Source organism: Acartia tonsa, chromosome 6 (genome assembly GCF_053477335.1).
Source record: "Acartia tonsa isolate MP-2025a chromosome 6, ASM5347733v1, whole genome shotgun sequence".
NCBI classification, from domain to species: domain Eukaryota; kingdom Metazoa; phylum Arthropoda; class Copepoda; order Calanoida; family Acartiidae; genus Acartia; species Acartia tonsa.
Genome location: NC_137265.1, coordinates 14219242 through 14236364, shown reverse-complemented (window position 1 = coordinate 14236364; position 17123 = coordinate 14219242). Strand labels below are relative to the sequence as shown.

Here is a 17123-nt window from a genome sequence, read left to right as displayed (position 1 = left end):
GTGTAATCAGGTATCTATCTATCTATCTATATGATTATCTATCTAACTATCTATCTAAGTGCCAGAATCTAAATGTATGGATGTACCTAGACAAGTCTGTAATCCTACATTCTCACAGAAGTGTAATCAGGTATCTATCTATATGATTATCTATCTATGTATCTATCTAAGTACCAGAATCTAAATGTATGGATGTACCAAGAAAAGTCTGTAATCCTACATTCTCACAGAAGTGTAATCAGGTATCTATCTATCTATATGATTATCTATCTATCTATATATCTAAGTACCAGAATCTAAATGTATGGATGTACCAAGACAAGTCTATAATCCTACATTCTCACAGAAGTGTAATCAGGTTTATACCTATCTATATGATTATATATCTAACTTGCTTTCTATCTATCTATCTAAATATCTAGGTACCTAAGAAGAAGTGTGGACAGGTATTTGAGACCAAATGTGACCAGGTACCAGAGAAGAACTGTAAAACAGTTCCCAAAAAATCCTGTGACACTATACCAAGGTATAAATTGTTAGACAATCTCATTTACAAGAGATTTAGTTATAAATTTTAAAGCTTTGCCTTAAATATTATTTTATTGTTATTTACGTTTTCCCTCAGGGTTAGGACCTTCACGCAAGGGTGTGACACAATTAAAAAATTTAACTTCTCTCCCTAATTTTCATTTTATTAGGGAGGGGAAGGGGGGGTTAGCGCTCAACAGGCACTTTAAGGGAACGTTGCTTGATATTTATATGGTAAAATTAATTTGTGTACTTTAGACTTTAGTAAGGTGTTTGTTATAATAGAATCCCCAAAATTTAAGGTTTAATAAACAGTATTATAAATTGCATTTAGGAGAAATACTTTCAAGTTGATTTCCTGTCCCTTAATCCCTGGCAAGCTGATTACTTGAGGGTCAAAATTTTAAATAATTTGTAAAAACTAGGGGCTTTGAACTGTAAAGACAAAAAATTTTTGGGAAATGTATAAAACCATATAGGTATATTTTTAGAGTGGGGGAGGGGGGGGAAGGCTGTTAAATCACCTTTTTGAATTTTCCTTACATTAAATTTTTAGGAAAAAATGTAAGAAGTTCCCCAAGGAGAACTGCCACAACGTGCCCCAAGAAATTTGCACCAAAGTTCCCAAGAAGAAATGTGACACAATTTGTGAGGACGTGATTCTCTGCTATATTTGTGATGCTCCCCCACCCCCACCTCCACCCGTACATCGCTATCCGCAGCACGCCCCTGAGCCCAAGTATCCGCCTTATTTTAGCCACAAGAAGGGGTATGCCAGGCTTGAGGCGGCTCCGCCCTCACCACATCATGATGTTTCTCCTTATATCCAGGAAAGTCTAAAATTTTAGAATTTTTATTCAAAATATTGAAAGTTTTGCCATGTGATAAAAAAATGACAGAATACCCACTTACCAACTTTGTCTATAAGAACAAAAAGCTAATAATTCTTTTAAATATATACTGTAGAGTGACATCTAAGCTTTTCATTTTGGGATTGATTTTTCAAACCTCAATGGGTGGGAACAACCCCTGCATCCTTCAAATTTGCAACAAAAAATAAGTTTAAAAGCTAAGATTTAAAAATTTTTCCTACTTTTTCAAATAAAATAGGCTTTGTATGCTTCCACAACTGACCCCTATTCCCCTGCATACACCACCCCACATCCACCCACCACTCCATACCATCACTCCTCAACATACAACCCCCCTTCCCACCCCTCGCCCAAGCCTCACTATGGCAGCAGCACCCCCTCCCCTCTGCTAGTGTACGGCAGTACAGCTGTGCCACTGGTGTACGATACTGGGTACGGCGCGACAGCTGTTGCCGTACCCGTACAAGTGTACGGAGCACCACATGATGTCTACGCTAGAAGTACAGAAGATCAGGTAATTATAAGTTTTTAAATGTTATATAAGTTAAATCTTTAATATTCAAGTAAAAGTAAAAAGATTAACAATTTCCTTCTAAACTTTGATAATTCAAATTCACAAAATTTCATTTTTATCATTATGGTGTCAATGAAAATTTACATTTTTTTGGGGGGGGGGGAGTTAAACCCTCCCTCCAACCAAAAAGAAAACAATCTCAACCATTCAGACAGACCAATTTAAATTGATAACAACGCATTCTACAATTACATACTATCTAATTATTACAGGAATCATTTAGCCAAGTTTGACATCAATAGAAAAATTCTAACATTCCTAAATTATTTTGACATACTGCATACTGGCGGACCCTAATTATAAAAAAGCTTCGAATTAACAAGAAATAATATTTAGGATCAGAAAAGTTCTGAGGATCGAATAGACTCGAATGTATCTGGTGACCATAGCACGGACCATAATATACAACATCAAGTACAACAGGGTATACACCAACAATAAATACTTGTCCTATAATATAAAATAGTAAGGTTTTTTGTCCATAACTTTTAGGGAAGCTTTACATAAGTTGTGGGTAGTTTTTAGGCTATTTCATTTTTACATTGAAGTCATGGGGTGGTTTTAGGTTTGGCCTTTCTATAACATTTCAAATATAAAGCCCCTAAACGCCAGGGGCTCAGTCGCTAATCTCAGACAAGTTTTTTTAGCCTAAGAAAAAGATGATTGATTTTTCTCTATGGATTTTTAGAAGCGAGGCTTCTTTATTGTTCTTTTTGTCTGACCGTCAGTCTGTTCTTATTTCATCGTCTGCTATGAAAGTTAGGCTGTTTTTTTTTCTGCAATAACTTAAATACTTGGTACGTCGTCGATCTGTTGTTCATGCGATAAAAGACAAATTTATTTATTTCTTTAAAGATTTCTTCAATTATTTAGCATATCTTTCTCATTTTTAATTAGATTTTTCACTTTCTTCCAATTTTCTGAACAACTTACAGAATGTTTTAATACTTATCTGGTGGTGTATATGATTTAGATAACGATCATCAACAATTAGACGAACAGGAAAAGATTAATACTTAACATTTAATGAGTTATAGAGTAGCGTTGCACATTGTCTTTAAATATGACACTGGATCTAAGGGCACTTGAAGTCGGAGGGGGAGGGGGGGAGTCAAACACCCCTTTTTTAATTTTAGTTTCAAAAAAGATAGGGGGTATTTTTTACAGGGGCGATTTCTCATGGAAGGTTTGTTGTGTCTCCTCCCAAATTAGTTATAAACCTTCCCATTGTAAAGAAGAACCATATCTGTTCAGAGCAATACAGAGCGAAATCCTGTTACATGTTATATAAGGATGACCACAAAAATTTTGGCTCGTCATTGGCGTGCTAAAGATAAATATTATTTTAAGCTGAATTATAAGTATTAATCCTTTTATTTAGAGTTTATCAGTGGTTGGAGGCATTTTTGACATCTTTGGCATTTAAATTCATTCTGTGATATAGACAAAAACTTAAAATTGTGACTTAAAGAAATGTTAGTGGCATTATATGTTCAAGAACAGATATTCCAATGCGGCTTCGAAGCCGATGATATCCGCTGGATTAGAACCAGTTAACAACTATACTGAAAAATCATGTATAGCCTCGTATTATTGACAATTGTCTACAAATGATAAAATAAAAATCATAAGAATATTACCAGTTTTGTAAGTCTTTCGCCCCTCGGGGCTAAGAAAACTGGTTTTAATCTTATTATTTCTCATTTTAATATCTGCGGAAAGTTGTTTATAATACGATGCGATAAATAAGTATTCTGTTTAATAATTAGTCAGTGATGTTAAGGGATAAGACAATGGAAGATAAATGTATGTAATTCTAAAATGATTATAAACAAAGGTGCTCCTTCTGTATAGAATGTTTCCTCTCTTCTTGTATTTTTTTTAAAAAATGAGTTAGGCTTTAACTTTTAAAAGAAAAGATTTTTTAACAACTAGATCATGCAGAAGGGGGTTTAATTCAACACACCTTTCAATATTAAAATATATAAAAATCCCACACGCCCCTGATAAAAACATGTGCACGCCACGAGAGGGAATTATAAACTTCTCCATTGTCCTATCCCTGTGACTTGATAAAGAAATAGACAGTGAATGAAATAATCAGTGCATAAAAATCAATTTTCAATAAATAACCAGGAATCTTAAGAAATAAGACCATGTACATCCAAATGATGATAAAGAAAAATTATAATTATCTGTATATTAAGATTATTGGTTAAAAAATCTGGACACTCTAAGTTTGGAATTAACCAATCCAAATTCTATAAATATATACCCAAGGTTTATAAAACTTTGGGTACCAGTGTATTTAACAGTCCATTGTCCCCTCCCTCCCTGATAACTAGCAGACAAACCAGACAATGGCAAAGAACCTTCAGAGGGAATTAGGACAAATATTCTTAATACAAAAATGGCATTTGTCATAAATACTAGCAGCGGCGCCCCTAGCATCTAGGGGCTCTGTTTTCAAAGGGGCCAAAAAATAAGCTTAAACCTTCCAAAGTCTTAAGTCTGAAAATGAAATAGCCTAAAACCATCACTGGACCTATTTGAAGCTTACCTAAAAAAGAGAACCAAATTGGTCCAATAGTTATTGGGATCTTAAACTTTATACAAAAAAACCTTACTACTTTATATAATAGGGTTACTGCTAAATCTAATAATATATAATTGTTTTTAAGAATACCTCGCTCTTTCTAATACAAAGTTTTCAATAGTTCAAATTCCCAATTTCACATCGATCCCTCTACGTACATTTAATTGATATTTGGATCAAGCTCAAATTATGAAATGAGGTCCTTTTTCTAATAAACCTATAAGGACTAAAACTAATCTTAAATTTTCTGCATGGGGTCACGCAGCTAGAGAAAACAAGCAAAAAATTATAATTTACCATACATTTTTGATCTCAAAGTTTGTAGATTTTGATAAAAACCTGGGAGGGTAGGTACATTGAACTGTAAATTATTACGATACCCAAAGTTTTATATAAAAAAAACTTTTGTCTCTTATTCACTAACTTAAAACTTTTTGTATTTTTATAAAAGTTTGATTAGTTGATTCAAAATTTTCAACAAATGATTTCATTATCATTGAATAAGTACATTGTACATATATTTATCGTCAATTGTCTTATCCTTTAAGATTTCTGACTTTAAAGTTATCGGAAAATTACATTCCTTCGTCATGTTGATTTAATCCCAATAAACATATAATTTTTAAACATAATTCTCATATATGTATTTTTCTTAAATTCATACTGTTGTATAAAATTATTATTAGTGAGGAAATTAACTTGTTTTAGTTGTGCTAGAGCGACATTTTTACTATCTATTATAAGAGATAATCCAATGAACGATAAATTCATGTACATCACCAATAATGACAAACAAAATTACCCCATTCTTTAGATGTAAACTATTGGTTGACATGTTTGGACACTTGACTTAATGAATCATCCAATTTTAATAGGAGTATCCGAAATGAGAATAAGAATACGAAAACGTGATTATTAAAACCTTGGGTACTAGTGTAATTGACAGTCTGATGTCCACTCATTTTATTGTCTATTGTCTTATCCCTTAAGATCCATGTAGTACATTTTACAACAATTTTACTAAATCAATTTAAAGTCCTCACTAAATAATAAAGCAAAAATATTAATTATCAAACATTGAAATTAAAAATCAAATTTTCATCAAATTTTGTCACAAAAAAATATTAAACATTATTTTATCTGTTAAATTTTTAAAATCTGCATAAATTTTGATTATTTAAGTCTTAATTTTGTTAAACAAAATATAAGATATGTTAAAAATCTTTTCTGTTGTGATTCTGTGAATATATTTAGTTAAAATGTATTTTAGTTTATTATAAATAAATATATTAATATTTTTATTATTAGTTTTGTTGTTTTTAGCAGCTGTAAGCTACTCTATAATTATTTCTGTCTGTCCGTCCATCAGTCAGTCCGTAACGCTATGGGGGAAATGTGATTTTCTTTGCTATTATTTAAGATAGAAATCTGGAATTTTTAGTGAAGATTACTTTGACAAATGCGCATCGAGTCTATACATTATTTTGTCCGTCTGTCTGTCGGTCACGCTTCATAAAATGTAAATATTATTATTCTAAGGTTTCGTGATTTTCTTCGAGTTTTGGCATATTTTTTTGTTAACAAGATAGCTTGAGTTTGATTTAAACATTACAAAATTTTCTACTTCACAAAATGTATAATTTATTAGTTCTATTATAATTGCCAAGAAACTTACAGTTTTATTCAGTCAACCAAATAGGTTTTCTTAGAATAATGTTTCTATGAATGCTCTAGTCACATATTATTTAACAAGGATAACAACATCCATAAAAGCGAAGCTCTAAATTCGGCCGGCAGGACAAACGGACATGTAGTTCTTTTTAGAGAGTCATTATTTAATACGCAGAATTTTAAAAGTCTAAAAAAATTGTAAATAAAAACTGCCTTATGCAGGATATTGTTTAAGAACATATCACATGTTTAGACTTGATTATGAAAATGCCTCGCTTATAATATTGTACCTTGTTGTCATAGGAATCGATTAAAAAGTTGCTTCGGTTTTTATTTTCAAAATAGAAAGTCAGATTAGTAGACATGTACGTTGTAAATAAGTTTCTATATACTTGAGTAGTGTAGTAGGACAGCAAATAAAAACCTAACTTAACCTTTTTAAAAAAACTTTGTGATTTGCTCTATCAATTTTACTGTAGCAAAAGATATATTATTTCTTGGATGTTACACCAGATTTTCATGATATCAAAAAATATCAAACTCGCAGCAGGCTAAATAACGATACCCCCATCCCCTCAATTATCACCTACCCTCCCCTCCTACGAACTGACCAATAAACGATGTTCATATAAGCAACCTAAATTGACGACAATTTTTTCCCCGTCAAAATATCCACGTATAATCTATACTATATCCATTTCTCTTATACTTCTTACTAATAAATCAATGTATTTAGAACATATTTGTTTTTAATTGCTGCGCTTCTTATGATCAAATTTATTCTTGTCTCAATTGATATAGAATATAAGAGGATATAATGACAGGGGAAAATACTATCAATTTAGGTTGCTAACATGGACATCATTTATTGGTCAGTTCGTTCATATACAGTAGGATGGGAGAGGATGGGGTAATTTAGCCAGCTATATATTGCACTTTATTAGAGTACATGCTGATCTGCATAAAAAATCCATGTAATAATATATTCATTATATACAGTGGCTTAACCCCTCTTCCCAATGAGTTTAAGTATTTAGAACTTAATTGTTTATAATTGCTGCGCTACTTATGAACAAATTTATATTTGTCTCCTCGATCATACCAGGAATTGTCGTCTTATTTACAAGTTACAAGTATTGCATAAGCCTATAAAGAGAAAGGGAATGGGGAGATTAATTTTATAATAGAGATAAAATGTTTAGATCCTTAATCCTTTAAGTATACTAATTGGAACATAGTGTAGGAACATTATTGTTAGTTATCTATAATACAAAGTAGAACGATGTCTGTCTGTCTGTTTGTTTGTTTGTACCGAAGGATCTCGCTAACCGCTAAACCGATCAGGTTCTCCTTAACAGGGTAGCTCCTTATAGGTCCCGGGAAGGCTTATAACTATTTTTGGGGAGAGTGCCACCACCCTCCCAAGAGAAATCAGTAAAAATTGTGGGTTTTTAATTTCACACATATAGTAAGTCAGCTATAAAGGAATAATTTCCTATTATAAAGCTTTAAATGGGTAAATCATAATGTCTAAAGATTTATTCACTTATCGTATTATAGGATAAAATCATAAAAGACTTGATATCAAAATCTAAACATATAACTTATCTTATATTTATATTTTTTTGTTTCAGTAATAAATAGATCATCAGTTCCAATTAAGATGTTAACAATAGGAGTTAAAAAATAAATTTATTTTGATTTTGCGTCCGGAGGTTTCTGATTAGCCATCTAAGATCATAAATCTATTTTATAATAGGGGTAGAGAGCATGAGTGGAGGGGGGGGGGGAAGGGGGAGAGAGCATGAGTGGAGGGGGGAGGGGATTGGATATTAGAGGATTAAAAGGAGAAAGGACAAAATCATGCAACTAAAGAACTTGATAACATGAAATAGGGATGTCAATACATTCAATTAGATTCTGATTTTTGAAAAATATTAAACCAAGACGATTAAATTTTTTTCCACTGACATTAATAAGCTCCCAAAGTGAGAATTTATGAGAAGACTAATATATCTTATATTGTCCTATCACTCGTAAAAACAATCACTCCTATTTTGATTTTAGTTTTTCTAAGATATATGAAATAAGTAGGGTATTAATAAGGACAAATTCTTTTGGCAAAGGGTAGAGGTACCTTACCTTAAAATAGTTTAAAACCTTTCAGGACCTACACTGTAAATAAACAGCTTAAAGTGACTAAAAAAATTACATCATACCATAAAATGACCAATGATAGGCCAGTATACATTGTAATTGACCAATGGTAAAATTTTTACTGGCCACTCATTGGTCATTTTATTGTATGACGTAGTTTTTTGGAGTCACTTTACGCTGTTTTTAAACTACAGACAGACAAATACACAAACATCATGTTACTTTTATATAAGAATGCTTATAATGCTACGCCTCTTGCATCTAGGGACGTATTGTAGTAGAAATACAATGGTAAAGAGGAGAGGGGATAGAAAGATAGCATAAAACCATCTAAAGATTCAAATTTGAAAAATTAGCCTAAAACCAGCAAAGAACCAATTGTGAAGATTACCAAAAATAGAGAACCTATACCTATTTGGTACAGTAGTTATTATTGCTTCTTAAGCTTCAGACAAAAAAAATCACTCTACTTTATATAATAGGAATAAATTCTATTTATTTCCTATATACATACTTATCCTATAATTTCCATGGAAAAAAGATTTATATATATTTTTGTAATTGGCATCCCTATGTACATGTATTGACGTCAAACATATTATAACATATTTCACGGCCTCTGATTGGCTGAGTCAGAAATTTGCCGCGCTCTCATTGGTCCACGTTATTTTCCGAGGCCTGATGAAATCAAAACATTCCTTTACATATATATGAAAACTTGATAAAAAGTAAAATCTCATTTCTAAGAGACTTATTTGATATTAACCTTTAAAAGGTACACGAATGAGATTGCAAGTGCATGATACTGAACATTGATTGAACAGTTATACGAACCAAAACCCGTTAGTTTGTAAGAAAAACATTAAACTTAGTGAAAGATCAAGTGTGTGTTAAGCTACCTCCCTTCCACACACACACACACACACACACACACACACACACACACACACACACACACACACCTAGGCCTGTCCCACACACTCACTTGTTTCGTTAAATAAAACACACACACATAAAAACAGGCTGTTCTAGTGCTTTGCGCAGTTAAACTTTACTAGTCAAGGTTAAAAAACAAAAGCACCCCCCAAAAAACACAAAAAATGAACGAAGTTAAACTCCGAATAAAGAGCCCCAGCGCGGCTATTGGTGATATTTATGTGGACGCCGAGCTTACCCACACAGTGCTGCATGTCAAGGAGCTGATAACGGCCGAATATCCGACCCATCCGGCCGCAGCGGATCAGAAACTGGTGTACGCAGGCCGCCTGCTGCAGGATACTGATCTAGTTAAAAATGTCCTTAGGAAAGATATTCAAACAATTTTTATCATAAAAAACTGCATTTTTAAGACCTAAAAATTATAAATTGTCCTTTTTTTAAATTTTATACCAATAGAATCTTATATTTTGTACTTTCACACACTTTATGGGATGTAAGGTTTTTTTTATTTTTCATCTAACTTTTCGTTTGGCTAAAATAGGCATTATTTAGACAAAATGTATTCTCTTTGCATTTGTGTACATAAGGTTACGCTTCATTGCTTATCAACAAAAAATTAATTTGTTACATAAAAGAAATTTTTATAACTTTGACTAGCGAAAATACAAATCTTTTTCCAATTTTATATATTCTGCCTTTTACCCTATAATATAAAGTACTAAGCTTTTTTGTCTTTAGCGAAGGATCTCGCTAACCACTGAACCGATATGATTCTCCTTTAGAGGGAAGCTTAGTATAAGCCCTGAGATGGTTTTAGGATATTTTATTTTTATAAATAAGACTGGGTATGGTTTTAAGCTATTTTCTGCCCTTCAAATATAGAGCCTCTAGATGCTAGGGGCACAGCCGCTAGTAACTTATAATTAATTGAATATCTTGTTAAAAACAGGTTTGATGACGATTGTGCCCATTATACAATTCACTTGGTCTGTAAGATCCACCAACCCCAACCGCCAGCAGCTTCTGCAGCTGTTAGCAGCCAGGCAGCTTCGAATGACAACAGCGACGGCCTGCGCCGCCGTAATGTGCATGTACCTGACCAGGATAACATCCAAGCCTTTACCAGACAACCAACCGCATTACAGACCACCAACACACCAGCGGATGAAGACCAACTTGAGTCCATACACAGATCCTTGCAGCAGCTCATCTCACAGACGCCCAACTTATCCGCCGACGAGCTGGCCGTCTACCACCAGCTTTACATGCAGTACATCAGCCTTAACACACAGTTTCTGCAGCAGCAGGGCAGCTTGGCCGCAGTTCCTGTCATTGAAGGCAACGCTAATGGAAACATAAATAATGTTAACAATGATAACCGTGAAATGCTTCCTGTTAATGCTGCCGGTGTTGAAAATAATGCAGCTGCCGCCGCTGGCGTTGATCCTCTTGAGTATGCTTACTCAATACTTCGTGTTGCCATTCTGTTTTGTATTATGTACACCCATAGCAGCTTCTTTAGGCTGCTCTTCGTCCTTATTGCCCTCGCAGCTGTTTATTTCTTCAGAAACAGACAACCTGCTGATGATAACAGACAAGACAACAATGAAAATACAAACGGAGATGAAATTACCAACACAGGAGCTGCGCCAGAAAACGCGGGAAATGATGGTGATGAATCAACAGCTGTAGCTGACCAGGGAGCAGAAACAGCTGATCCAGAGGGCATTCAACAAGAACAGGAGGAACCAAAGCCAAATATTTTGAGCGTTGCATTTACTTTTGTTAGTACCCTGGTCTCGTCTATTCTTCCAGATAATCCAACAAATCTTATTCAATAAATACCCAGCTATAGAAAAGTTGTGCTGAAAAAAAAACATTTGAAACATTTTTCTTATAAAGTGATAAAATAAAACCAGTTTTTCTCCACATGAATAAAGTATTTAATGTTATCAGTTGGTATTGTATACCATGTAGTTTTAAAACCTAACATTGAGGCCAAGTTTTGAATTAATATAACTCGTTTTTTTTCTTTTTTAAAGAAAAACTTCGAGTCAAAAAATCTCTTTAATTTCTTAAGTTTTTTTTTGCATTAAATTTACTTTAACGTAGCAAAATATATTTTGCAAAATTTTTCTGTTAAATTATTATAAACATTTTATTTATAAAAATTCAATGTTTAACAAAAATGTGATAAAAATTGTGAATTTAGTCAGAAATTCTCATAAAAAAAATATAAAATCTATTTATATTGTATGTAGAAGTACGTATATAATAAAAATAATAATTTATGTTGTTAAAAAATAAATTTTCAAACAAGTGTACATTTTTTATCTTTTTGTTGTGTCATTAATAGAAGCGAAGCGACTCTACAAGTATAGGAATTATGTATTCCTTAAAAAAGACTTACAATTTTGATTTTTGGGGGGTGTTCAATCCCACTAGCCATTAAAAGGAAAGTGCCAAAACAAATTTTTAAAACTTAATCAAGTTGATTAACTGTTTCCATAACAAAGAAAAGAAAGATATGCAAATAAATATGCAAAAACTTAAAATCATGAAACTTTGAAAAAATAAGGTTTATATCTGAAAGTTTTAAAAAGAAAAGCAGCTTAAAAGCAATCAGACTACCAAAGATTTTTCATACCTAAGTATGGGGTATAGTCAGTAATATTGGCAAGTTTCAGTAGTGTATTTTTTGTAGGAGCCGAGAAAATCTATTGCAAAAAGTAAAAGCGGGCAAAGAGCTGTTTAGAAGCAGTCTGGCCACTGTGATGAATACTTAATTATGCTTCATATTGTTGGGAATGTTGACAAGAAGTTGCAGCCTTCTATCTTTTAAAGGAGCCGAGAAAATCAGTTTTTAAAAAGCACTCCGACCGTTATTGATGTTTCACACTTAATTATGCTCCATATTGATAGGAATGTTGACAAGAAGTTTCAGCCTTATATCTTTTACAGGAGCCGAGTAAATCAGTTTTGAAAAATAAAAGCGGCTAAAAGCTGCTTAAAAGAAGTCTGACCGCTATTGATGTTTTTATTAATACCTAATGAAGCTTCATATCAATAAGATTTGGCCAAAAAGCTGCTTAAAAGCAGTCCAACCGCTATTGATATTTTATACATAATTATGCTCCATATTGATGGAAATGATGACAAGAAGTTTCAGCCTTCTCTCATTTAAAGGAGCCAAGAAAATCAGTTTTGAAAATTAAAAGCGGCTAAAAAGCTGCTTAAAAGTAGTCCGACCGCTAACGATGTTTTATACTTAATTATGCTCCATAATGATGGGAATGTTGACAAAAAATTTCAGCCTTCTATCTTTTGTAGGAGATGAGAAAATCACGTTTCCCCCAAAACGTTTCAGACATATAGACGGACATTTCAAATTATAGAGTAGCTTCGCTACTAAAAACTTGTGTAACAAAAGCGTATCAACTCTAAAATGATCAAATAAAAGCAACTCCTTATTGTCTCAACTAATGGTAAGGATTTTAAGAGATTTCAAATTTTTTTCAATGATAGATATCAAAATTAAATTTCTTTTAAAGAAAACAACCATGACGGCCAGACTGCCTTTTTAGCAGGTTTTAGGCTATTTTATATTTTTCTCCATATCTTCAGTGTATATGGTCCAATTTTCAAAATTTTTTAAGTTAAGGATATAGAAATTTTCTGTCGTTTTAAGAAAACAACCATGGCGGCATTTTAAATTTTTATATTTTTCTCCAATTCTTCAGTGTTTATGGTCCGATTTACCAAATTTTTTCAGTTATAGATATCAAAATTAAATTTCCCGTCTTTTAAAGAAAACAACCATGATGGCCAGACTGCCTTTTTAGCAGGTTTTAGGCTATTTTATATTTTTCTCCATATCTTCAGTGTATATGGTCCAATTTTCCAAATTTTTTAAGTTTAGGATATAGAAATTAAATTTTCTGTCGTTTTAAGAAAACAACCATGGCGGCCAGACTGCCTTTTATCAGGTTTTTGGCTATTTTTATATGTTTTACATATTTCCCCATATCTTTGTTATTTTTTATCCAATTTTCAAACTTTTTTGAATTTTTCCCATTGTTATGTGCATCTTTAATTTAATTTGACCATCGTCATCATACAAAATAAAACAAGGTTTCGTGTTTATGCTATCCAATAAATCTATTCTTGATTTTAATAGATACCCTTTAAATCTTCTACTACGTATCCCAATCTACGATTTTTTGTGCTTCGCTACTTATGGATGTTGTCATCCTTGTTATTTATGAACCCAACTAAAGATTGTTTTTAACATGAAACACTGTGTATTGGACTTATCAAATAACAAGGATGACAACATCCATACGTAGCGAAGCACAAAATTTTGTGGATGGGACTGACCGTCATGGTTGTTTCTTCAAACGACGTGAAATTTAATTTTGATATCTTTAACTGAAAAAATTTTGAAAATCGGACTAAAAACACCAAAGATATGTGGGAAAATGTAAAAAATATAAAAATAGCCAGAAACCTGCGAAAAGGCAGTCTGGCCGTCATTATTGTTTTCTCCAAACGACGGAAAATTTAATTTTGATATTTTTAACTGAAAAAATTTTGAAAATCGGAATAAAAACACCAAAGATATGGGGGAAAATGTAAAAAATATAAAATAGCCAAAAACCTGCAAAAAGGCAGTCTGACTGTCATAGTTGTTTTCTTCAAACAATGTGAAATTTGATTTTGATATGTATAACTGAAAAAATTTTGAAAATCGGATCATAAACACCAAAGATATGGGAGAAAATGTAAAAAATATAAAAATAGCCAAAAACCTGCAAAAAGGCAGTCTGACCGTCATTATTTTTTTCTCCTAACGACGGAAAATTTAATTTTGATATCTTTAACTGAAAAAATTTTGAAAATCGGACCATAAACACCAAAGATATGGGGGAAAATGTGCAAAATTAAAGAAATAGCCTAAAACCTGCTAAAAAGCCGTCCGACCGCCATTGATGTTTTATAGTTAAATGTGCTCCTTAATGATGGGAATGTTGTCAAAAAATTTCAGAATCCTATCTTTTATAGGAGTTGAGTAAATCCCATTTCCCCCATAGCGTTACGGACTGACTGACGGACGGACATAGTGAATTATAGAGTAGCTTCGCTACTAAAAATAACATGTTTAATTAAACTGTGTTGATCACTCTATGTCATAAGACATTCTATAATATAAAAAGAAAATAGTTCTAAAAGAGGGGTGTTGGAAGGGTGAGTTAATAGTTAAAAGATCTCAGACATACCAACACATGACTATAAGAGTAGCTCTGCTACCAACACTAAAAGTAAGAAACCAAAACTTAGGTGAAAATCAAATTTATTTGTTTAGCCGAATGATACAAGTTACCTGCGTACGGATAAGGTCAATCATTAGGAAGCTACGATCTTCCAAAAATGCTGGGATTTTGGGTTTATCATTCTTATGTATACGTTATCCAAACCCATTTAATCTTGATATTAAATGATATGTAAGTTATAAAACTATAAAATAAAGTAAGCTTATCAAAGAAGCTTCACTATGACCAACCTCCTCCGTACGTGACAAAATTGTAGCAATGTAAATTTTCCTTTTTAATCCAAAATATTGCATGGCTGTTTTTTTCTAAAAAAAATTATATCACATTCTTAATTTTTAACCATTTAATTGATTAGAAATTAAGAAAACTGATATCAAAATTGTTTTTTTTTTTGTAGTAAAAACTAAAAAGTTCCGATTACCTTTTATAAGTGTGCAAAAAATAACAAACAAATTTCTATTGAAAGAAAAAAACATAAGTTTTTAAAAATATTGTTTAAATAATTTTTCAATTTTTTAAGAATTCATCTATAGAAATCAAAATAAATTACAACAAATCGACACTAAATATTTGTTTAAAATATCATTCAATTTTATTTCATAAATAAGAATAAATAGGAATATTATTTCCAGTATGTCTTCGAATCCGATTATATCCGCTGGATTAGAACCAGTTCTCAGCCATATTGAGAAATCATGTATAGCATCGTATTAAAGACAATTTCTACGAAATTTAAAATTAAAATATCATTAATTTACTACCAGTTTTTTTTTAAGACCGGCCCTTTGCCCCTCGGGGCTACCAAAACTAGTTTTTAATCTTATAAATTTCTTTTTAATATCCGCGGAAAGCTGTCTATATTACAACGCGATAAATAACTATTATAGCATATCATATTAAGAAAAATGTAATGATATTTTAAGCAACTACTAGTGGTATAACAATAAATGAAAAGCTATAAATAGCTTCCCTTAATTCTGTTTAACCCAACCTAATAATCGAGAAAGCCATTATGTAATTCATAAAATTATTTTTCTCCCCTTTATTTTAAAATCATACTTCTAGACTGCCCACATAACATTTCGTATATAAAGAAGATGCCGCTTTCAATTAGTTTTTTTTTAGAAATTCTCCCATTTAATTACATGGCAATTTTTAATAAAAAACCAAAGAAATTAAGTTTTGTTTGGTAGGTATTTGATTTAGTTTTGATGAAAAAAAGTTGTATTTAAAATAAATAACCATTTTTTACCTTGTAGTTAAAAGGGAGTAGATATTAGCAGCCAAATTAATGGTTAAAAGCTGCAATAAAAAAAAATGATAACTGCAAGTGTTTTATAATTATAGTAAAAAATCTATTTGGGCACATTCAAAATAAAAAATAGAAAACTAAAAAATCTAAATTGCTTATTATTAATTCATTATAGCCAGATATTTTATGTAATGTATTTATTAGAAAACAAGTTACAAAATATGTCAGATTTTTTAATTTATATTCTTTAGGTCCTAGTAAATTTCAGTCTAAAAAAATCCATGGTACTTAGTATACTTTTTATCTTCATCAATTAAAAAGTATAGATAAAGTTTTTAAATCTGAAATAGAATAAATAACAAGGGAGGAAAACATTATCATGTAGTATGCCAAAATTGTGTAATTTCTAAAATTACAATCATAAAATCTATTCTTTCAGACGGAAATAAACGGATTTTAGACCGTGAAATCAATCTCTAAAATCCTTATACTTTATAATTTTATAGTTAAATACATTTTTATTATAAAATATTGGCACGTTTACCCCCCAAATTATTTAAACTTTAAGAATATACACAAAAAATTCTCAACAAAATTGTAACTTGTTTCAAATCGGATCAAAAAAATGAAGAGAAAAAAACTTTTGAGGCACTTGGTCCGTAGTGTAATGTTTTAATAATATGTATGCAGCTATATACACCAGATATATATATAACTAGTCGAGAAGTCGAAATCAATTTCGACGTTTTGTCATTTTTCGTTCACTTTTTTTTCTATATTTCACTTTTGGTAACAATATTATAACACTTCATTTTTTTTTTATTTGTGTTTTTAATCTGCTGCCAAATATTAAAACTAAATCTAATCACTTTTTATTATTAATAGCATCTAATAGTATTTTTTATCACTCTATTGGAAGAGTTTTTTTATGATTGGAGTGGCACTGAATTGTCCTTCTGTTTTTCTTTTCCACTTTCGAACATTTTATTCTTTTGTTTTAGAAGATTTTTTATTTTTTTTTCTCCAAAACTTTTCTGCATAGTAGGATTTGAAATTCATTTTCTATTTGAATTGAAAAATTAGTTAAATCTTCTTGAAGTGAGATTTTAGAGGTTTATTTTGGAAGACATTTTCTGGCCTTTTGATACCAACATGTGAATGCTTTAAGTTAGTTTCAATTTTCTTAGAAGACTACAGCATTATT

The 17123-nt window shown here is 31.6% G+C and overlaps 2 protein-coding genes and 2 long non-coding RNA genes across 4 annotated transcripts in view; 3 read left to right on the top strand and 1 right to left on the bottom strand.

The window, feature by feature from the left end:
* LOC145322981 (uncharacterized) overlaps window positions 1-1376 on the top strand; it is a 57946-nt gene extending 56570 nt beyond the window's left edge. The window contains exons 20-21 of the mRNA XM_080165368.1: window positions 423-526; window positions 1085-1376. Of these exons, the coding sequence (XP_080021494.1) occupies window positions 423-526; window positions 1085-1376 (396 nt within the window). The remainder of the gene's footprint in view (window positions 1-422; window positions 527-1084) is intronic.
* A 192-nt stretch (window positions 1377-1568) lies between these two features.
* On the top strand, window positions 1569-3041 carry LOC145321926 (uncharacterized). The gene is made up of 3 exons (XR_013880455.1): window positions 1569-1914; window positions 2311-2398; window positions 2948-3041. It is a non-coding gene; the product is annotated as an uncharacterized LOC145321926 (long non-coding RNA).
* Window positions 3042-9056: 6015 nt separating this feature from the next.
* On the top strand, window positions 9057-11650 carry LOC145322980 (homocysteine-responsive endoplasmic reticulum-resident ubiquitin-like domain member 2 protein). Its single transcript, XM_080165367.1, has 2 exons — window positions 9057-9750; window positions 10264-11650. Exons 1-2 carry the CDS (start codon window positions 9499-9501, stop codon window positions 11176-11178), a joined length of 1167 nt encoding a protein of 388 aa, XP_080021493.1. The 5' UTR covers window positions 9057-9498; the 3' UTR covers window positions 11179-11650.
* A 3020-nt stretch (window positions 11651-14670) lies between these two features.
* LOC145321925 (uncharacterized) lies at window positions 14671-15229 on the bottom strand. Its single transcript, XR_013880454.1, has 3 exons — window positions 15089-15229; window positions 14898-14972; window positions 14671-14717 (listed from the first exon to the last, which is right to left on the bottom strand). It is a non-coding gene; the product is annotated as an uncharacterized LOC145321925 (long non-coding RNA).
* Between the last annotated feature and the right edge of the window lie 1894 nt (window positions 15230-17123).

Coding starts and splice junctions, on each gene's coding strand:
- LOC145322980 (XM_080165367.1), top strand. CDS start 9,499: ATGAACGAAGTTAAACTCCGAATAAAGAGCCCCAGCGCGGCTATTGGT. Junction 9,751..10,263: donor AAAACTGCATTTTTAAGACC/TAAAAATTATAA, acceptor AACTTATAATTA/ATTGAATATCTTGTTAAAAA.